This window comes from Trypanosoma rangeli, assembly GCF_003719475.1.
Source record: "Trypanosoma rangeli strain AM80 chromosome Unknown Tra_15.4_contig_00033, whole genome shotgun sequence".
Classification (NCBI taxonomy): domain Eukaryota; phylum Euglenozoa; class Kinetoplastea; order Trypanosomatida; family Trypanosomatidae; genus Trypanosoma; species Trypanosoma rangeli.
The window spans coordinates 39,609-60,681 of NW_021705778.1; the positions used below are offsets into that span (position 1 = coordinate 39,609).

A 21,073-nucleotide genomic window follows, 5' to 3' on the forward strand; every position below is an offset into this window, starting at 1 on the left:
TATATATATATATATATATATATATATATATGCGTGTGCGTGGTCACCACTTACCTGCGTTCTTCCTTCTTTTTGGTTCCTCCTACTTTTACTCCCTCTCTATCTCGCCGCTCACGCGCCTTCACGCATGTCATGCCGGCTATTGTTATCTCCTTCCTCGTTTTCTTTTTTGGTTATTATTCACCTCCCTCTTCCGCGCAAAGCCCCCCCTTCCCACACACACACACATACGCCTGTCAATTACTCGTCCGTGGAGAGCAGCAACGCCGTGCCCCGCTTAGTGTAGTGGTCGGGCACCGCCTCGCCGGAGGGAAGGTCCACAGCCACGACAAAGGATGGCCGCTCCCTCGTGCCAGTGCGGACCGGGTACATGTACAGTGGACACTCGTATATCGACGGCGAGCGTGGCTTGTTGTCCCGCAGCTTGGGCTTAAAGTGAATAATCGGCATAGGCACGATGAGTTCCAGCGGGCGGGGCTCACACAGCGTGTTTGTCTCCACATTCCACCCGGCACCCTCAAGAGAGATGCCCCTAACATACGCCCCCTTCTTGGCGCGGTGTACGACGGTGCGCTCGTCACTCGGGTGAACGATAAACTCCCAGGTGTACTGGTCGATGGAGATGTGGTCGTGCCGCGCCTGCTGCTGCTGCAGGCTCTTCAGGAAGCCCGTCGGGTACGTGAACCCGGAGAGCCAAAAGACGTTTGGCACGCGTTGTCCCCACTGCTTCATCTGATCTACGCGTTCCACAAGGTCTACCGACCAACTCGCAAGAGGCTTCACACTTGGGTACGCGCTTGTCCACGGTGGCGGGACACGACCCAGCAGGAGCGCATTAAACACCGTTTCAAGTTCATCACTCATCACCACCTCACCCTTCACCGCACGGCGAAGCTCAACCTTCTGAGCGTGAATCTTGCGCAGCAGCACGTTATACCGCTGAATCTCCTGCAACAAACACGTGTTAAGGGCATTGTGGGTGTCATCCTTGACGGACTCGTACACCGCGTCATAATCAATGAGGTTGGGGATGGCGGCTGTGCTCGGTTCCTCCAACGAGGCGAGAATCTTGAGGCAGCGTAATTCATCTGAAACCGCCTTTGCCGAGTTTATACTTGCGCCACCAGAACGTGCCAGTGTTGTGTTCACGCTGATAAGGTTTTCTAGCAACATCGTTGACTCCGCCACACGACTTGAAATGTCGGCGTTTGCGTGTTGTCCAAAGGCTTCTGGAGGGTCTGTGATGGGCAGTTGCATGCACTCATCTTTGTACGACTGCAGATTCACGGCCTCATTCGGAATGTAGTACTCAGCGGCCGAAGAAAGCGGGTAGCGCTCCTCCGTGATAATCGCCTCACACATGAACTGGGTGATGTAGGTGTTGAGCACACGCCGGTCCCAGTCGTCGGTGACGCGGCCACCGTAAGAAGCCTCCGCAATGAGGTAACGAATCGTGACAAAGGGGATGTCCTCCACACGGTCTGATGGCATCGTGTTAACGTAGAGCGAGATAATGTTCTCTGACACCTCAAAGTCAGAGGTGGTGAAGTCGTACACCACGTTGTAGCCAAGGTTCCCAAACTTGCGCCGCTCAAGCAGCACGGAGTGGAAGAAGCACAACGCAAAGAGAAGACTACGGTAGAAGTTTGGGTGCTCGCCGGCGTGCTCCACGAACTGCTCCTCCGAGAACTGATTGTAGAGACGCATCATGTTGGACTTGATGCCCGTTGGAGGCTCCGTCGTCATCTTAATTGCCCGCTGCAGGATCCCAATCGGGAAGTGAGGCGTCGGCACAGAACTGAGCCACAGGCGAAACGCGTCATGCGGCCGCTGCTCCGACAAGTCATCAACGATCTTCTCCAGCTCCACCAGCCACGACACCATCAAATGACAGTTCGCCAGGAAAACCCACCCACCGTTCTGTGCGCACTCCTGAATCGCCCGCTTGGCGTTTTCGCCCTGACCTTGGCCAAGTGCCAGCATCTTCAGATGTTTGTTTTCCCGCTGAGCGAGTGAGGCTAACTGGGTCGTGGGATCCACACCCGGCGAAAGCACAAACACAAGTGGCACGACGTTGGTGCTCTCGTCAAAGGTGTCCTTCAGGTTGAATGGTGGGGGGTCCACAAACTGGGAGCCAAGCTGCTTCTCAATAAACTCATACACCATAAAAATGACGCGGTCTGGGCGAAGGCAACGAACAAATATCATGCGTTGAATGTAGTTATCCGCGGTGCGCGCCTTCCACTCCTCCGGCAAGTCTGCATCTTCAGGGTTTTCCTGCACAAACCATTCATGCCAGGACTCATGCGCCTGCTCAAAGGATGTGGCGATGCCGTGGAAGTTCGTCAGTTTGTCCAGCTCGAGGATGTGGCTCCACGCACGCTCGGAGAGCCACGATGGTGCAGGGTTTGGCAGGCGACCCTGGTTGTCAAGCACCTGCCCCCCACGCATAAGAAAGACATATTCCTCCAGGTTCACACGAGCCTCAGCCTGTAAAATGCGCATCGTCATGTGAAACGCAAAGAGTAATTTGTGCTTCTCAAAGAGTCCACGACAGGCGCTTGCGTACACTGCGTTTGTGTGCCAGTCGTTGAGCGTTACGACACGTTCCTCCAGCGTGTACGTGGATATTTTCTCCGCCGAGCGCTTAATGCTGCCCTGGAAGAGAATGATGTACGAGTCTAAGGCAAATTGGTACATGGCATCAATGGAGGCAAGATCAGCCAACACAAAGTACAAAATGGAGGCACGGCGAGCGCACTCACGGTACTGTTCACGCGCACTTTGAATTTTCTCCGACGTCACCTCCGCCTCCTTTAGTTGTTGCTTAATATTTGCGGCAATCACCTTAGAGGACTGCAGTGTGTCAACGAGCTTCTTATTTTCTAGCAGTGAGACCTGCGAGGTGGAGAGAAGATCTAAGATCTCGTCCTCAAGACGCTTGGTCTCCTTCTTCGCCGCCGCCGTGTCAAGAATCAGCTCCTCATTCTCGTGCTCCAGCTCCGGCTTCTCCTTCTCCACAACAATCTTCAGCAGCTGCTCCTCCAGCCCCGACTCCCGCACCGCAAAGTTCAGCAGGCAGACCTTCGTACATGTCTCCGGCGTGTAGTGCGGGTTCGAGAGACGGGTCGTGATGTACAGCTTGAAGTTCTCGTTGTACTCCACGAAGTTGTCCCCAACCTTCAGCATCGTCCTGGTTCCCCGTCGCACAAACGCCTTGGCAAGAACGGAGTCGAGCACAGGGTCGATGTCCTCCATGATATCCTGCAGCAGCAGGGGGCACCCAAAGTGCACCGCGTACTCCACCGTCTTCTGGAAATCGGGCTGTTTTTGGTCAATCACCTTCAGCCCGCAGTCCTTCTCCATACGCTTGATCCACTTGATCGCCTGCTGCTGCGGGTCAATCATGAGCGGCCACCGAGTGCCTCGCATCACCACAGCACCATTTTCTCGGCTAAAGTCATCACCCGGGAGTCCCGCCTGCTGCCAATCACGCACCTCCGTGGGGTCGGCGAGAAAGTCCACAAAGTCAAAGCCCTGTGTCATGGGAATTTGCATCCGCTTAATCTCCTTGATCCAGCTGTGCCACAGCTTCAGACGGTATTCCGCGGTGAAGGCGCCGGAGTAGCAGAGGAAGCCGCAGGCAAGCAGTGTGTCGCCTACGAGATTTCCCAGTGCCGCCTCATAGCGGGCGATCGACTCGGTCCAGCGATCCCGTTCGCCTTCAAGGCCGTCAACGATGATGCAAGCACGGTTAAGTTTCGCCTGGGTCTCCTTTGCCTCCGCCATGAGGCGTGTCTTTTCATCAATGTTTAACTGCAAGGCAATCTCAAGCTTTTTCACCTCATCCACAATACGCTGCAGCTTTTCTTCCTTCTGTCGCAGCATCTCCTCTTGCGCTCGCACCTTCTGCTGGGCGTTTTCGTTCTTTAGTATCTTTGGATGAACCTCCTTGTAGATGTTGCCGTACTTGTGAATGGCAATCACCCACTGGCACAACCCACCAGCGGCCTTAGATACCACGCTTGCTGCCTCTGGAGTAAATTCATGGCGTTTCACGTATTTCTCAATCTTGTCAAGCAGCCTTTGATCCGTCATGTCGTTGTTCTCGTGGTAGTGTTTAAGCATGTCAATAAATTTGGCCTCACTAAGAGACTTCTTCGCCTCATCCCAGTCAAGTTTGCGTCGCAGTGTCGTCTGCACCGCCTCCATCACCGTTCGAATCATTACTGCGGGTGTTTTGTAGGACTTAATTTCGTTGATATCATTCTTGTCAAGTTTATCCAGCGCCGCCTGCGCCTCAAGGAGGGTTGGCATCGCCCGATCCAAATCTGCCTGCGCCTCCGCCTGATCCGCTAACGCGGACCGTTTTGTCTGCTCAATCTTCACCTTCTCTGAGGCCAGTAAACTCTGCTGCTCCTCTGCGTTTTGCTGCTGAATTTGAATACTCTCCGTGGCCCGATTCACCTCCTCGGTCTTCTCCTGCAACTTTGCGTCCTGCACTTTTAGCTCCTCCGTCATTTTCCCCACGGCAAGTTTGGTCTCCTCAAGCTTTGCCATACCGTTTTTCAGCTTGTCACGCTGCTCAAGAATTTCATCCCGCTGCTGTCTCAGCAGCTTGCGAAACCCGCGCACCAGGTCGAGGTAGGAGGATGGGGTTACGTAGTTGTAGCGATGAATCTGCTCCAGCATCTCCTGCGATATGGTACTAGTGGTGTCGTGCATGTGTACAAAGACGTCCGCGATTTCCTCCAACACAACATCATCCTCTGTGTTCTCGCGTGTTTCCTTCAGGTAGCGTAGACCCACCTCCCGCAGCGCCTCGTTCGGCCACTTTGCAAACCAGTTGATCGACGTACATGAGACGAGAGCTGGAAATTGGCGAAGACGAATGCGAAACAGTTTATGCGCTGGGGACATCGCAACCACCAGATGCAGATTCAGCCTGGCACGGTCAATAAAGAAGTTGTAAATCTCATCGATGCTGTCGCGACACCCACTCAACATCGCCTCCTTAAAAACGGCGTCGCGGATATTATTCAACTCATCCTTTTGAAAGAGGTTGGGCACCTCGCCGGTGGAGAGCATGTTATTCAGGTCCTCTAGAAACGACGGCTGCATGATCTGGTTGTCGGAAAAGTAAAAAACTTTCTGCTGCAGCCTCAGCCCACACGCCTTGTAGAGGGAGCGCAGGTCCTCGTGAAAGCGGTCCGAGTCGTACTTCTTGTGGATCTCCACAGAGAAGATGGTGTAGCCGGCGAGGTACGTGGCAAGGCGAGTGAGGGAGTAGCGACCACTGCCGCCAAGCCCAACGAGAAGAGCATTGCCGCGCGGCAAACGAATAATGCGGTGAATGCGGCAAAGATGCTCCAGAGCGTCTGTGAAGAAGACAAGATTCATCTGCTGTGTGCCGGGCTCGCCGTTAAACAGCTCCAGCCACTCCTCCACCTTCTCACGGAGGGTTTCCATGGATGGCACAAGTTTATACTTCGCCATCTCGTCATACTCCCCGTCCAAGAAGTCTACAAAAATTGGACTTTCGTTCTCGTTCAGTGGTTGCAAGCGTGCCTCGCGCGAGCGTGCCCGCATGATGCTGCTCCATTTCATCTGGAAGATGTTAGCGAGTTTCTCGTGGATGAGGTTGCGGAACCACTGCTTATCATTGGGGTCATTCATGCGATCGGAAAAGACACGCAAGCACTCATGCACCCACAGTGCGACTATGTGCTCCTTGCACTGAAGCCCCTCCATATAGCAGCCGTAGATACCCTGGAAGACTTTGCTGAGGTCACGAAGGTTGAACAGGTAGTGCGACTTGCTTGGAATGGGCAGTAAATCGCTAGAAACGCGCTGATACGTCTGCAGCGTTGCCTTCACAAGGGCGTCCACAAACTTGTGCAGCTCAGGGTACTTCTCTAGGCGATTTGAGAGGATTTCAGTAAAGATTTTCGTGATAACCGACTCCGACGGGAAAGTGATGTTCAACACGTTAAGCTTCGTCATCAAACGAGGGGTGATATCTGGCCGTCCATAAGTCATGCAGCAGAGAAGCTGCAAGTCATTCACCTTCCGCCGCGAACGTGTGTTGCAGTCGTACCAATATCCATTGTCGATCCACTGCCGCAGCAACTCCAACGGGGGTTGGGCACCAAACTTCTCCTTCGCTGGCATGTTAAGGTCCTTGACGAAGCAAATCATGCGACGACCACCTGGTGGACAACAGACCTTCTTGGATTTATGCTCCATACGCCCCTCAATAATCTCCTGCACATTTTTTGCCGTGGTCTGAGCGGAGAAGTTCAGCTGCGTGGAGACATGGGTGTCAGTGCTGAGACCGCGCAACACCTGACGCGCAGTGAGAGACTTCCCCGTGCCTGTGGTGCCGACCAGCACCAACTGCACCTGACCCCGCACCAGCTCTCCAACGATGTACTGATACCGCACTGTGTCCACCGTTGGGACAATCTGCCGGTGGTAGGGGGTCTCTGGCGGGGGCACGTACGGCTTCTGCAGGTCCGTGTGATTGTTCCAGTTCTTCCACTGAGCCACACGAAGGTCGGGAAAGTGTTCGAAGATCGTCTCCGTAGAGGGGAAGGACGAGTCCAACTCACGGATAAATGCGTCTAACTTCTGGCGCGACTCCACGGTGAGTGCACCACCGGCAGACCACATAAGACAAAAGGTTGCCATGATGCGTACCTGCGGCAGGTACATATCCCCAGCGTGGAAGGTGGCGTATGTGGCACCACCGGGGACACATGGGGCGGCTTCCACGTTTGCCAATGCGTCAAACATACGTGTAAAGGAGCGAATGACGTTCAACGATGAGGTAGGGAAAAGCTCCTCGCACTCCATCTGGCGGTACTCCAGCACGCGGGTCACGGTTGTCTTGATGTACTCCTCCAGCTCCTGAATGGTTTCATCTGGCCGTGGGGCGCCCATGGCAATCTCGAACTTCCAGCGAGACTTCAGCCACGTCTTTACAAACGGTTGCCAGCCAAGATCCTCCACGTTGAAGTAGACCATGCCGCAACGCGAGACAGTGGCAGGGGAGGCCTGGGAGAGGTCCTGCACCTCAAACAGCATGCGTATGGTCGGGTTTAAAGTGATGCGTTCGCCAGAGTTCAGGGTTAGCATTTTGTTATCGTCGAGGACCGTGTTCATGGACTCAATCCAGAGTGTGTCTACAGGGCCATCAAACATCATCCACTTGTACGTTGGGTCTGACACATCGCGACAGATGCTTCGCATGATGTCTGAGAGAATTCCATCCTTCCATTCCCGTGTGGCCTGATTGTAGCTGCCGTACAGCTCATCCATCGTCACCGACTTGGGGTTTAAGAGAGAGACACGCACCGGTTCATACAAGCCAGGTTCCACACCACGCTCCTTCAGCAGCCGCAGAGCCCCACTCAAGCTGCGCCACGTCACCGTTTTCCCGGAGCCTGTCTGCCCCACAACCATCACACCATGACGTGTTCGGAGGGTATCCCACAGCTGCAGGGCTTTGGTCACGATGTGTGCATTCATCTCAAGGCCCTCGTCTTCAAGCTCCTTCTCTACAGCATCCCGTAGGTCGTCCAGGCCACTGTCCTCCGGATGCACCCCAGGGAAGAGATCACTCAACATGCTGACAAATAAGGGAACGTCCTCCTTAACAAACTTGGGCAGATTCATGTCTCGCATAGCCTTGAGGCAGAGCTGCGACTCCGTCCCGGGAAAGTCCTCGCGCTTCAAATTACCTGCCTGCACCAGCACGGCCTTGATGTTGCGAAGCGAGAAGTCGTAGTGGTCCTGCTTGGACAGCTGCTTCTCCATCAACTCGTACAGGATAGACACCTTCTTTGAGAGGACCTCCGACTCCTCAAAGCCCTCGGAGAGTAACGTGATTTCGCAAATAAGTGCAAAGTCCGGTACCATCATGGAGATGGGGCGCAGCAACGCCTTGAGGTTGTCAGGTAATTCGGAACGACCCGCGTAGCCGGGGTTCATTGTGACAAACAACCCACAGTTCATGTTGAGTGCGATGTCAGAGCCCTCAAACATAAATCGACTCTTCCGCTCCGCCACAGCGCTGAGAATAGACAGTACCTGCTGGGCCACCACAGACAGCACCTCCACCTCAATACGGTTAAACTCGTCAAAGCAGGACCAGGAGCCTGTTTGGGCAATGCCACTCAACATGCGCCCCACCGACCTGTAGTCCAGACCATCTGAGCAGTTAAACACCATGACATACTTGCCAAGCGCTTTCCCAAGATCTTTCACCGTCTCTGTTTTGCCAGTCCCTGCAGGTCCCTGCGGAAGACCCCCGCGATGCAGCTGCAGCGCCGTCGTCAACGTCATGTATGCACGGTCTGTGAGTCCTGTGACGACAAGACGCCCGCTGTTACCAAGATACTCATAGTCGTAGCGCACCACCGCAGAGGTCTGTCGCACGATGCACACCTTCGGTGCGTCCTGGGGGCGCTCCGCTGTGTCACCATCCTCCCTGTAAAAACGTAGCTGCCGTGACCACTCAAAGTCGTCGACCTGATGCACACGCGACGCCAGCACTTGTCGGAGAATATCCCGTGAGTGTACCTCAATTGTGATGAGTGCGACCAACTTATTACGTTGCATGCGACTTTGTGGCTGACGAACAAGCTGGCAGTACCTTTTGATAAGCCCTTTCCATCGCTTGTAGACCTTGTAGAGAGGGGAGGCCTTTCGACGCTGCAGGCTGAGACCATTGCTGTGTAACTCCCCATACTCCATGATGGCGAGCTCTGTCAGGAGTGTCCAGTTGATGCAGGCTGAGGTGATGAGTGACTGACCCTCGTTACGTTCGACCCATGCTTTTAAGTTATCCCTAGAAGTAGGCCGCTTTGGATCAAAGATGCTCTGCAGATCATCCAAGGTGGCGTTGATGCGCTTCTGCACCATCTCCCGCATTTTCAGCTCCACCCGTCGCAGCCAGGTCTCCACCGACAGCCCCTCAACCTGGACGTAGGGTACAAACGCTATCGACTCACCGTCGGAGGAGGACATACCTTCGGCGACAATCCGGCTACGCACCGTATTGAGGGAGAGGCGATACAACCCCTCGAAGCACTTACGCAGGTGAGGCTGCACCTTTGCGGGCTCCTTTGTGTGGCCAAGAATCTCCAGCAGATCATCGTTGGACAAAAAGTAGAAGCGGGGGAACACGCGGCGGCGATCCTCGAGGAAGCCCTCAAGCCCCTTTTGTATCACCTCGAGATCGCTGTTCATGCCGTTCAGCTGATCCATCAGCCCGTCTCGTCGCGTGCCTCGCACCACGTTCGGGTCAGTGATGAGGCGCATGATGATGGAGATCCACTGCGAGTGCACCCCCTCAAACTTCTTCGACTCAGCGGCGAGTTTGCGCTTGATGTCCTCGCTGCCGATGAAGATGTTCTCCAGGTACATCCACTTGGTCTGCACCAACAGGAGTGCCTCAATCGTGTCGGTTGCGATGGAGAGTACCTGCTCCCACTGCACCACCTTAGGCCGAAAACTGTCCACAAATCGTGACATCTTAATCGAGCTCAGCATCGCCAGGTGCTCCGCGAGAGCGTTGTTGATGTCGTCCACGCCAGTGATCTTGTTGTAGTCCTGGTAGGGTTCAATCACAAAGGCTGCATCCTCCCAAAAGGTGCGGATCTTATCCAGGTCCATCTCAATCTTCATCTCCTCACGGGCAGAGGTGGCGAGGTTCACAACAAACTCCGCGTGCGCCTCCACACGTGCCTCCATCAAGTCATTCAAGCAGAACTTCTCGTCCGAGATGTCAAACTTGGCGTCAAGCTGAACCTTCAAAAACTGCCAGTGGCGGGGCCGAATCGCTGGCGTTCGGAGGTCGTCCACAATCGGTAGCAGCCGCTTCATGAGCTCCACCTCCTCCTTCAGCTTCGCCCAGACATCGGTCATCTGCAGCTCCATCCGCAGTCGCAGCAGCTCCCGCCGGATGCGCTCGGAGACGTCAAGCATGGTGTCACTATTCAAATGCATAAAATACATGGTGCGCCACTTGCGGCTCTCAGTGCGCCACTCCTCACACAACTCCCAAATCGTGCGGAGCACCTTCAGATCCACCTCTGCAGCCACAAGCTCATCCAGTGGGGGTTTTTCCAGGTGAAATATGTTAATCCCCTGCTGCAGCGCCTTCTCCGTCTCCCGTAGCTCACTGGCGCGGCGATCAAGGGTGCCCAGCTGGGCAAAGGCGTTTGCTGTAGAGAAACTGTACAACCTTGGGCCCTCGTCCCGCACCTTCTGCCGCAGTGCGTAGGAGTTTGACACCAGCGCACGCAAGTCTGTTTCCAAGTCATTGCGGAACTGCTCCTTATACTTGGCTAGTAGCTGCCGTGCCTTGACAAGCTGCTCCGAGTACTCCTCAAAGGCCGCCGGCAACTCCTCGCAGCGGCGCACGTCCTCGCGGTTCACGTTGCCGTGGTTGTAGAGGTCGTTTGTGATGAGCACAAACGTATCAGTAATGGGTTCAAAGTTTGCAGAAATTTCTGGCAGTGACTCCACAGCGGAGGTGCACCTTTTGATCTGTTCCTCAAGCTCGTCTAACGTTTGCGGCTCCTTCGTCAGTGCCTGCACGGTCGTGCTGAAGTGGTTGTAGATGCGGTTCAACTCCTCCTTGGCATCCGCGTAAAGCAGGCTGTGGTAGTGCTTGATCACCAGCTGGCACTGCACCCGGAAGCTATCCTTCATCTTGGTGAAGTCCAGTTGTAGAAAGAGGACATCCGAGAAGGTCTCTTGCTTGTTGATGCCCTCGCGCCGTTGGGCCACGTGGTCCATATGAACTCGGTAATCCTCAAGCTTCCAGCCTTGCTTGATACGACGATCCTGCTTTTGCGTCGTCCACAGGCTGTCCGTCGTGCCAGATTGATGCAGCTGCCACGTTTGGCTCAGTTTGTCGCGAACCTTTTCCTCAACGGCCTCAAAGGACTCACGAATACGGCACAGAGAGTAAATGGCGTCCTGCTCGCTCGTCATGTACTCAAAGTAGGTGCCGCGCAGGGCCACGCTATCCTCGCTCGGGTTCACGTACCGGAGTGTTGTGCGCGTAAGGGACTCGTTCTCCGTCGCGTTCTCTTTGGCGATGCAGGCGCGGAGACTTTCCTCCAGGCGAGGGATATGTTTCACGATGCCAATAATCTCCTTGCAGACCCCATTCACCTGGTGGCTCAGCACCTCCACTGAGGGGACAGACTCAATGTGCGGCTTGGTGCTGTTTGTCACGGCAATAACAACGTCGAGCCTAAATACTTTTTCCTCTATGCGGTCGTCGGAGGGCTCTTGCGGCAACGCACGCTCAACCGCCTGCAAGGTGCGCTTCACCATCGTCCGCAGCGCCTCCTCCACCTTGAGCTCCACCTTGCCGATGTGCCGGTGCCACTCCCTCTGCACAGCCACATCCTCCATGTAGTCATCGCGAAAGTACCCCAGCAGCTCGTACAGTTTACGTACTAGCCGCTGATGAATAGTCTGCAGCTTCTCAAGCACCACCTCACGGTGCTTCTGCTGCTTCTCCACAAAGGCTTCAATGGTGTATACACGCTTCTTCTCAAAGATGACGGCGACTGTGTTGGCAATCGCCTTGCAGTGGTGATCCACGTACTCAATGCTGTACTTAAACTCATCCACGATGTGCTGCACCCGCTCCGCCTGCTGGTGGCACTCCCGCACAAAGTACTCCACAATACCCTGGGAGTTCCACCACAGGCGCGACATGCCGGGCATGTATTTGCTCTCCAGAAATCTCAGCCGCTGCGCAAACAGACGGCACTCCTCCTTCGTCAGTGAAAGCACCACGTTGTTGTGCGCCCGCACTGCCAGCGAGACGTGTTCGCGGAACACACGCAGACGTTCCTCCTTGGAGACAATGTCAGAGATTTGTGCCGGAATGACCTCACCCAAGCTCTGCCAGTAACGCGTCTCCGCAAAAAGAAGAAGCAGCTCCGATGGAAAGTTTACATCGTAGAGCGTAGACGCGCTCTTGACGCTACTCAGACGCTTGGTGATAAGAAAGCGATCCAGGTACTCGCTGGGGTTTGCTGGCAAGTTATTCTTCCACTCCAGGTAATTCTGCCGCACCTTTTCGTACAGGGAGCGATCAAGGCGGTCATGGAGTAGCGCAACCTCTGACGACTCCGGCGAATCACGCAGGTAGTAGCAGTGTCTCAGCTCGCTCAAACTACTCTCCAAGAAGCGGGCCTGGTTCTCGAACCACATGGCGTGCCCCACAAGTGGAGGGTGGAGGTAAAAAATAGGTGGTGGTTTATTAAAATATCGTTGAAGATTCCCCTGCACCAGTGAGACACCTGCCCCAACCATGCGAAAGACACGATCCTTGCTTCGATCCAGCTGCAGCAGCAACTCCTCTCCCCGTGCTACCATGTAGAAGGCCTCAATGTACTCCGCCCCCATCTCGGTTGTGCTGAAGCTGTCAAAGGCCACCGCTATGATCTGCTGCAGCATCATGGAGAGATTGTCAATGTCCACCTTCAGTGCACGAAAGTCGTCGACCCAGCGCGTAGACTTGACGTCAAGGATGTCGTAGTCTAGATGACGCAGCATCTCCATCTTGGCCTTAAAAGCCCGCTGAATATCCACAAGCTGCGACTCAATCTCGGGTCCGCGGTTGCCGCTGAAGATGGGGAGTCGTCCAGTGAAAAGTTCAGCCAGAGTCATTGTCCGCTGGTCCAGCTCCTTCACCTCAATGGGTACACCGTAGTGGGCGTCACCACCAACGGCGCGGTTTTCTGCCAAGGAGCCAATGCGTGAGTTGCGTCCATGGCGACTCGCACCAATGCGCTCGCCACTCCGCCTTTGTTCATAGTGAACGCCCTTAAACCCAAACTGCAGCTGCGCTTTACAAATTTCATGCAAGTTCTGGCAGCGGTGCCGCACAAATCCATCGATTTCATTTAAAAAGGATTCATCAATGTCAAGTTTATCGCCCCTATCCACCCGAAATCGCTTACGCGTGGCTGCAAGCATTTTGTGGCACTCGCGAATCCATGCCTCCCCCGCAGTGACGCTGTCCTGCAGCGCCACCATGCTGTCGGCGACGTCCCCGTTAAGAATGGCCGGGACATCAATCTTCTGGCTGCAGCGGTAAATAATTTCATTGGAGATCATGCGAAGGAGACGGAAAAAGCGTTCCTTCTTGTAGCTTTTTGAGTAAATCATGATAAGCTGAGCATGAATAAGTACATCAGGAATCAACGCTGGAATCTCCTTTGGACTGGCCTTGGACAGCTTCGTACATGGCTCCAGCAGTGTGTTCAAAAAGCGCAGATTGTCAAACGCCTCCTCGGTGCCTTTTTCAATATCCGCACGCAGGTTCAGGAAGGGTTCCAAGTAGTAGAAGGACTTTGCTTCCCGCAACACCTGCACGATACCAGAAACATCTGGGCGATTCAGCTGGGCACGGATGTTTCCCAAGTCACGAGCGCGGGAACGCCAATAGGCGATCTCCTCCAATGGTCCTGCGGCGTCTCCGTTGAGGCCAACGTCCTTGTCACCAACGACCTCTTTGATCTGCCGCGTCCAATGAATCGCCGCAGCCTCAAACCGCTGAACAATTTCGCGGTCGAGGTGGGCCTCTTCGACTGCTATTCCTGTGGCAAGGTCGCTTGGGACGTACAGCACGGTACGTCCGCGCAGTCGATTGATGTTCTCTACCATGGATGCCATGAAGCGGTGCAGCGATGAGTGCACATCCTTCTCAATGCTGTCGGGCCACCGATTACGCAGCAGCGTGGGCGTGAGCACAAACTGCAGTGTGCGCAGCAACGACTCCAGCATATTTCCCCCACGACATGTGCCCCACACAACGGAGTTGTCAATGTTTTCCGGCACAATCAAACGGTCGGGGTCAAGCCGCACAAAATACAGCACGTCCGTGCACATGTCGTTCACTGTGGCACGCTCCGAGAGGCCCCGAACCCCGTCAACGATGCACAACTCCGGCACCATTGACACACTCTCTGTCTTCAGCACAAAGGATCCCTCGTCACCATCCGCGACGTACTCCGCCGCAACCGCGCGGTAGTAGCAAAAGATTGTGTGAAGCTCCTCATCCCCGACAAGAAACTCATTGATGAGGCGGAGTTGCTTGCTTGTGACGTGTTTCACATCAAAACACAGTTCCGCCTGCAGTCGCTGCAGCACCCACTCGGTGCACTCAGGATGACTCTCCGGGACCACCCCGTGCTCTGCCAAGTCAAACTTCACACCAAACGACATTTGTCCTCACCAGAGCCCTCCTTATTTATATTCCCTCTTGTGTGTGTGTGTGTGTATTTCCTTGCCGCTGGCTCCTTTGCTTCCCCCCTTCACGGGTGGATGAGTGGGGCCCTCTATACTTTACTCCTCCCGCTGTGGCCCTACCCCCTGTTCGCTACTTCCCTCAAGTGGGGTCTTGTCGTTACACAACACCACCTACTGACTTGCCAAGGACAAATCCCTCTTTTTGTCTATTTGTTTTTGTTTTTGTTTTTTCTTTCTTTCTTGGCTGCTTTTCCCTTCTACGTTGTGCACCGGCTGGCCACCGCCTCTGTGCGTGCGTCCAGTCGTATATGCCACCGCCTGCGCAACGTCGCACACACAGACACACAGACGCACACGCGCTGTTTGTGTGTGTCCTTTTTTTTTCCTCTGTGCTGAAGGCTTTACTCAAGCCGCACGCGACAAACACGCAGATCACATCCAGGCAGAGAGAAAAAGAGAGAAAGCAACAGGCAGAGGTTATTCCACACTCTAGTGAGAGGCACATACGCACACAAAGAAGGCGAGAAGCAACAACAATACGCCACAGCGGCAACAAGCGCTGCACATGAAAAAAAGAAAACAAAAACAAAAGGGAAATGCGCGAAGAGCAACAGGCAGGCCCCACACGCAGTCAGTGGGGAAATGATAAGACGACGACTTCGCAAAAGTTCACACCACAAATAGAGAGAGAGAGAAAGAAAAAAAAGGGAGAGACCTAGAAACAGAATATGTGACAGGGTGGAGTCCGGCTGTCCATATCCCTACAAAGAGGGAGAGCCCTGCAATGGGGGATTACAGTTCATCCCCGTGCACGTGATATCCCCTCCACCCCCGCTTCATTCCAAAGAAAAACTTATCCCGTGCACTCACCACACCACCAACAACAAACAAACAAAAAATGTCTAAAAGGACATATATATGTATGCCAACCCAGCTCTCGTTGGAAGCCCGCACAGTGGCCGTCTGTGGTCCCCCGCAACAGCCGGGCTCCTGCACTCCCGCATGGAGAAGCGGCAGTGGCAGCATAAAAAACAACGAAGAAACCGCACTCCCGCCATGCTCCAACACACCCTCGAAACAAATAAAACACAAGCAAAAAACAAACCCACAGGGGGACTTACCCAAACACCCTACGAGACTTCTTTCGCCTCGTCCAGCCGCAACTTCCCTCCGAAAGGCCCCAGAAAAAAAAAAAGAAAAAAAAAAAGCATCCCAGCAGGAGCGGCACGCGCAAAAGAACAGCAGAAATGAAACAAACAACAACGAAACAAAGACAAAGAGAGAAAGGGGGCAGCCAGAGGAAACCACACATAGGCGGCACGTTAGGCTACAGCCACACAATGCAGAAATAAATGAGGCGGAAATATATATATATATATTTCACAACATCCCTCACGTGATAATTTGTCTTCACTGTGGCCTCCCGCCTGTTCTTTGTTTATTCATTTCACCTTTTTTCTTGTTGATTTTGCCTCCCACGCTGCCTCGAAAAAAAAAAAAAAAAGCGCACAAGCCACATGTAAACAATTGGGATTTTGTTGTTGTTGTTGTTGTTGTTGTTGCTTTTTCTTCTTGCTTGATTTGTGTGGATGCAGAGCGAGCGAGGCGAATGCATCCCCTGCGCCTACACAAAAATCAAACCCCCGCCCTGCCCCCACAATTTCTTCTTCCGTAGCGCAAACTGTTGTGTGTCACTCCTTCGTCTCCTACCCGTTTTACTTCGTGTTTTTCCCCTTTCCTAACCTCTATCCCTCCCCTCCCCTCCCTCTCCTACTTTTGTTTACGCCCCCTTGTTTGTCCTTCATGCGCTTTACTTTTGATGCTCGCCACAACTTCAACCTCCTAATTTCATCGCACCCTTCCACAGCTACTGCTTGTGCTGCGCATCAACACACACACACACACATACTTTTTGTTTTCCCCTTGATTCAGCCCCCCTCGGGGCTTTTGCCGTTGGTGCGGCCGCTCGTCCTTCCCCCATTGAGCCGCGGGGAGCACATTTCACTTCCGGCCCCGCCCGCAGCTCCTCAACTGCGCTCAAATTGTATGCATGCAAGAAAAGAAGCTAATCCCCCAAATGCACGCCGCCTGTCCAGAGCAGCCCGCTACAACCGCCACAAATTAACCCAATAAGCATATGTGGATTACATGCATGGAAATAATCGTATATACGTTTGCCTGCATGTACACCGTTTTGCCTTATTTTTAGTTTCCTAAGACTCCGCTTTTGCGAGCCCTCTGGTTGATCACAGTTTCTTCCTAGTCGCCGTGTCGTCCTCGACGCGCCCGCCCTTCGTGAATAGCGGAAGACGATGCGTCTGGTAAGCCGGCTTGTAGGTTCCGCCGATGCGGTCCCACACAGTGAAGTACTGCCCGTAGTCGTAGTTAAACAGCACGTGGTGAATCGTGTGGTGGCCGGTGGTGTTTACAAAGTGCCCACCAAAGTCCACCTGGTCGTGAATGGAGACCGTCCACATGTTGACGGCAAAGAAGAGAAAAATAAAGAGGTAGTGGTGCATGGGGAAGAGAAAGGTAAAGATGTAGTACGGCACACCCTGGCCAAATCCATCACACGGGTTAAACGCATGGGAGGAGAAGGGTGTGGTGTACTTGTAGGTGTGGTGCAGCTTGTGGAGATACCTGTACAAGGTCGGGTGATGCAGGCCGCGGTGAAACCAGTACACCATGAAGTCTGTGAATACAAAGAACATTAAGACGCTTAAAACGAGGTATGACCAGCCGTAGTCAGACACGTTGTAGTAAATTTTGCTGTACCCACGATGTGTGAGAGTGGCGGCGGGCGCCATAAGCACCGCAATAAACGGAATGGAGGTGACGGCAATGAATATCTCATGAATCATCTGTTGTCGCAGCTCCTGTTTGTGCTTCCCCTTGTCAATCGTGCGGGGGAAGTACGTCTCCTCAAACTCGACGAAAAAGATAAACGTTGACAGTGAGGCGGAGAAGAGGTAGAGCAAAACGCCCCCAGTGCTGAGGATCAGCCAATAGGTGAAAAGCTGGTGGGACACGGAGTTACGGTCCACCGGCAGAAAGGCCGTGTACAGGTCGAACAGCACGTCCATGCCGGCAATGACAAACAGACGGCGTGAGCGAGCAGGCACGAATCGACAAGAGTCACCTCCAACGGGACGCGAATGAAGTTTCCCAATGCCGTCAATACGCAATAATTTTTTTTTTAAAAAAAAAGGAAAAAATCAGCCGCCTTCAAATAAATGAAAAAAAAAAAATTGCAATCTCGCAGAAGTTTCTACCTCGCCGTTCTCACAATTTTGTTGAGTGGCCTTTCAATCCGTTATATATATATATATATACCTTTTTCGTCTTCAGTTTTGTCCCTAAAATACAGATAACCTCGAGTGATTGCGATTTGCCGTCGCTCGCCGTTGCTTCTTCGTCTCGAAGAAGTCCAAGCCCTACTTTTCCCCTAGTAGAAAAGGAAGAATAATAATAGAAGGTGCACCATGTACTTGGTCGCTCCGCCGTGCCTTTCCGTGAAGAAAAGCGACACGTCCATTGCGGTGCCCCTCCTCCCTCTCCCCCACCAGCAGGCGGGTCCACGGCAGCATCTCCTCATCAATTAAAATTAGTGACGAAAAAAAAAAAAAAAGGGGGGCGTGGCGGTGTTGAAGGCGTACTTTGCCCCCCCTCCCCCGTGCCGAGGTGTGGGACCGTCGCCTTTCTTTTTTTTTTCCTCCTGTTTTTACATTATTATTTAGTGTCGAGACTGGGCTTTCACCACGTTGCGTCGTGCGGGGGATCTCTGCCACCGTAAATTGAAGGCACAGAAAAGGTAGGGAAGTGCAACATATTCCAATTTGGGGCGGCACCCACCCACCCACTCACCCACACACACACGCACCGCACGGCGCCGCATTCGTCCGGGAACATCTCCCCGACCACGCCGTGTGCAGTGCGCAAGGAACGAAACAGAAGCAAAAACAACAGCAACGACTCCTCATTGATAATCATAATGGTAGTAAAACCTCAAAAAGTAAAAGGTGATAAAAAGACGCTGGCGCAGAAATGCAGGCAGCGACGTAGTGCAACGCGAGCACATGATGACCCTCCCGTGTCCGCCCCGCGTGCACGCAGAGTGCTGCGTACAACAGAGCAGATAAAAAAAACACGCAAAAACTGACAAAACCAAAGCACAAAACAAAGAAATATTGCATCGAGCAGAATGAACTCGAAAGAGGCGTCGCAAATTAAACGACCACCTGGAAGGGAAAAACGATGGGAGTGTGGGTCAGGGGGGCAACAACAATGTGCTTGGAGGGGCATAGGCGCACCCACATGAAGATGCAAATACAAACAACCGCCAAAAATATACTAAAAGAAAAAAGAAAAAGAGAGAAAAAAAAATTGTTTTTTTTTCCTTTTACGTCTTCAGTGTGTAAAGGCCAACATAAAGCTCAATAGCATTATATAAAGGAGAGTCAGTTTAATGCACCATTCAGTCAAATAACGAAGCTTCGAAGATGACAGTTGTGGCGACGAAAGTAGCGAGCGGTCTTGACAGACTTCAAATTGTACGCGGCGCACGGCCCGTGATGCCCCGGTCAACCGATACAACTCCGGAGAAGATAGAACAGGAGTTGCCCGCATCATATCTACGCTCCGCTGCTGTCGCTCTGAGATGGGGGTATCATACACTTGTAAGGGAGCGTCTATTTTGCTGCATCCATTCGCTGGCTTCTTATTGACCTCTGCATGAACCTTTCGCCGTGGGGAACGCCGCGGCAACCAAAAAAAAGCATGTTTTTTATGTCCCTTCTTCGGGGGGTCGTGCTGCCTGTTGCCGTTACTTCTGGCGATGCTGTCGCCACCACCGACACTCCCGTGCCTACACGGAGGGCCTAAATCGCTGCAGTCTGTGGGGGAGTGGGCGGTAGAGGGAGTGAGGCCCCCATCAAAACCTGAGCCGTGGGACCGGTAAAGGCGCGAATCTGTAGGCAGCACGTCCATTGCCTTTTCTTCGTTCCCCTCGTCTGCCGGCCGGCGTCCTTCCATCGCTTGGTGCGCCCGCCATTGGGCCTCCTCCGGTAACGCCTTCAGTGATAAAGGAGCTACCACCATCATGGCGACCGACTTCCTGTGCGGGCAAGTTTCCCTTCGTTACCTTCGCGTGCACGCCCACCGCAACTCTCTGTGGTGCTTCTTTTTGGAGGTCAAAGCAACACAACCAAAAAAAAAAAGAGGCACTGCAAAAGAAGCTGAGAAACGACAGAAACAGAAAAAGGGGGAATGAAACAAACAGACCAAGTCAGCATAAAAAAGCACACAAACAAAAACAAAAACTCAGACACTTATTTTGCTGCCGTGCGCCGTTGCCGCCATCACAACGCCGACCCCCCAAGTGCCACACAGGAGCAACTCCTCCACCTCCGCCGCTAATGAGAGGGCCAGTAAACGTGTGCCACCCTGTGCCCCCCCGCGTCCTGTGACAAACTAGCCCTCGTGGGGGGTGAATGTCACAGCCGTGCCTCCGTCTTGAACCTCAAAGTGCTGGTGGAAGTACAGCAAGTACTTCACGAGGCTTGGTAAGTCAGAGAGCATGAAGTGGACGTCGCCGCGCCTGCTATCGAAGTTGGGCGCATCCACCATCGCCTTTGGTGTTCGCCCGTTTTTGTTATTCTGCTGCTTGACAGCACCGCCGCCATCGTCGTCATTTGCACCTGCGTCGGAGCTGCCGACGCCCCTGTGGCCCCGCCTGCCCACCAGGCCGTTGAAGCAGCTGAGTATGTCAACCGTAACAGTGGCCGGCGCTGACGGAGTCACGTGGGCGCACTTGTCCCCTGGTGTCGGTGCACCCATGCGCGATGAGGCTCCCGCAGCCCGGCAAGTGGCGTGGTAGTAATCCGTCATGCGTGGCATCAGGACCCGTGTCACAAAAGTGTCATGAAGGGGAAGAATAAATGGATCGAGGCCGCCGCCCACCGCGGCGACATCCTCCGTCCGCACTAGCTGCGAGAGGGAGCCAAAGGGCAGCTCAAAAAAACGCCACCGCAACACCGCATGGATCTCCGACCACCGCATCAACCCCACCGATGTCGCAGTGCCAGCACCGCCGCCAGTTCCTGTAGTCGCTTCCAATGACAATGGGCCCGCCGTCGAGGGGAGTCCAAGAAGGAACGGCAGGACCACACGTTGGGAGGCGTACAGCACCGCATCCATCACACAAAAATGCCGCCGATCGTAGAGTGCCGCGAACAAGCAGGCGGTGAGTGGGTTATCACAAACCTGCGCCCATGGCACAAGCGCATCCCGCTTCACATCCACAATCGCCTCCGCAACAGCAAAGGGAAAGGCGCACTCCGCCCATGCCGGGGCCTCGAAGTCATCTGTAACCGAAGCCGCGCCAGAACGACCCTGCGTGCCGGCATCCACCCCAGCTTGGGCGGCAAACCCGCGCTGTGCCTCCTCTAAAAGCGAGATGGAGGAGAAGTGCGTCGAGGAATCGCGTGGCATCGTCGTGTGTACATCCAGCTGAAAGCTGCGAAACGCGAAAGGGCACCAGCCGCCCAATTCCCGCACCATCAACCCTTCATTTGCCAAAAGCCGCTGCCGAGCATAACTTAAAAGAAACAAACGAAACCCATGCGACGCGGCAACCCTCGCCGCCTGACGCAACTGCAAAATCGTGCAGCCCCATATAGGCTCCAGCATCACTTCAGATGTGTCTGTCGTCGCCTCATCCTCGCCATGCGGTGGCTCACCCTCCCTCCAATACAACGTTTTCTTTACCTGCATTAGACGAGCCTGAAGA

At 53.8% G+C, this 21,073-nt stretch overlaps 4 protein-coding genes across 4 annotated transcripts, besides 13 other annotated features; all 4 read right to left on the reverse strand.

Annotated features, from left to right (window-relative positions):
* Window positions 1–31: a microsatellite.
* Window positions 32–240: 209 nt separating this feature from the next.
* TraAM80_01630 (1-beta dynein) lies at window positions 241–14,262 on the reverse strand (the record flags this gene model as incomplete). Its single annotated transcript, XM_029378664.1, has 1 exon — window positions 241–14,262. One exon carries the CDS (start codon window positions 14,260–14,262, stop codon window positions 241–243), a length of 14,022 nt encoding a protein of 4,673 aa, XP_029241466.1.
* Window positions 14,263–14,300: 38 nt separating this feature from the next.
* Window positions 14,301–14,317: a microsatellite.
* Window positions 14,318–14,485: 168 nt separating this feature from the next.
* Window positions 14,486–14,529: a microsatellite.
* Window positions 14,530–14,617: 88 nt separating this feature from the next.
* Window positions 14,618–14,642: a microsatellite.
* Window positions 14,643–14,968: 326 nt separating this feature from the next.
* Window positions 14,969–15,013: a sequence feature (GA-rich).
* A 348-nt stretch (window positions 15,014–15,361) lies between these two features.
* Window positions 15,362–15,391: a sequence feature (A-rich).
* A 79-nt stretch (window positions 15,392–15,470) lies between these two features.
* Window positions 15,471–15,493: a microsatellite.
* A 328-nt stretch (window positions 15,494–15,821) lies between these two features.
* Window positions 15,822–15,848: a microsatellite.
* A 327-nt stretch (window positions 15,849–16,175) lies between these two features.
* Window positions 16,176–16,195: a microsatellite.
* Window positions 16,196–16,532: 337 nt separating this feature from the next.
* Window positions 16,533–17,369, reverse strand: TraAM80_01631 (lathosterol oxidase; the record flags this gene model as incomplete). Its single annotated transcript, XM_029378665.1, has 1 exon — window positions 16,533–17,369. The coding sequence occupies one exon, from the start codon at window positions 17,367–17,369 to the stop codon at window positions 16,533–16,535; it is 837 nt and encodes a 278-aa protein (XP_029241467.1).
* Window positions 17,370–17,600: 231 nt separating this feature from the next.
* Window positions 17,601–17,618: a microsatellite.
* Window positions 17,619–18,131: 513 nt separating this feature from the next.
* Window positions 18,132–18,171: a microsatellite.
* Window positions 18,172–18,627: 456 nt separating this feature from the next.
* Window positions 18,628–18,669: a sequence feature (GA-rich).
* A 24-nt stretch (window positions 18,670–18,693) lies between these two features.
* On the reverse strand, window positions 18,694–19,386 carry TraAM80_01632 (uncharacterized protein; the record flags this gene model as incomplete). Its single annotated transcript, XM_029378666.1, has 1 exon — window positions 18,694–19,386. The coding sequence occupies one exon, from the start codon at window positions 19,384–19,386 to the stop codon at window positions 18,694–18,696; it is 693 nt and encodes a 230-aa protein (XP_029241468.1).
* Window positions 19,387–19,574: 188 nt separating this feature from the next.
* Window positions 19,575–19,605: a sequence feature (A-rich).
* Window positions 19,606–19,755: 150 nt separating this feature from the next.
* On the reverse strand, window positions 19,756–21,057 carry TraAM80_01633 (uncharacterized protein; the record flags this gene model as incomplete). The annotated part of the gene is made up of 1 exon (XM_029378667.1): window positions 19,756–21,057. The coding sequence occupies one exon, from the start codon at window positions 21,055–21,057 to the stop codon at window positions 19,756–19,758; it is 1,302 nt and encodes a 433-aa protein (XP_029241469.1).
* Between the last annotated feature and the right edge of the window lie 16 nt (window positions 21,058–21,073).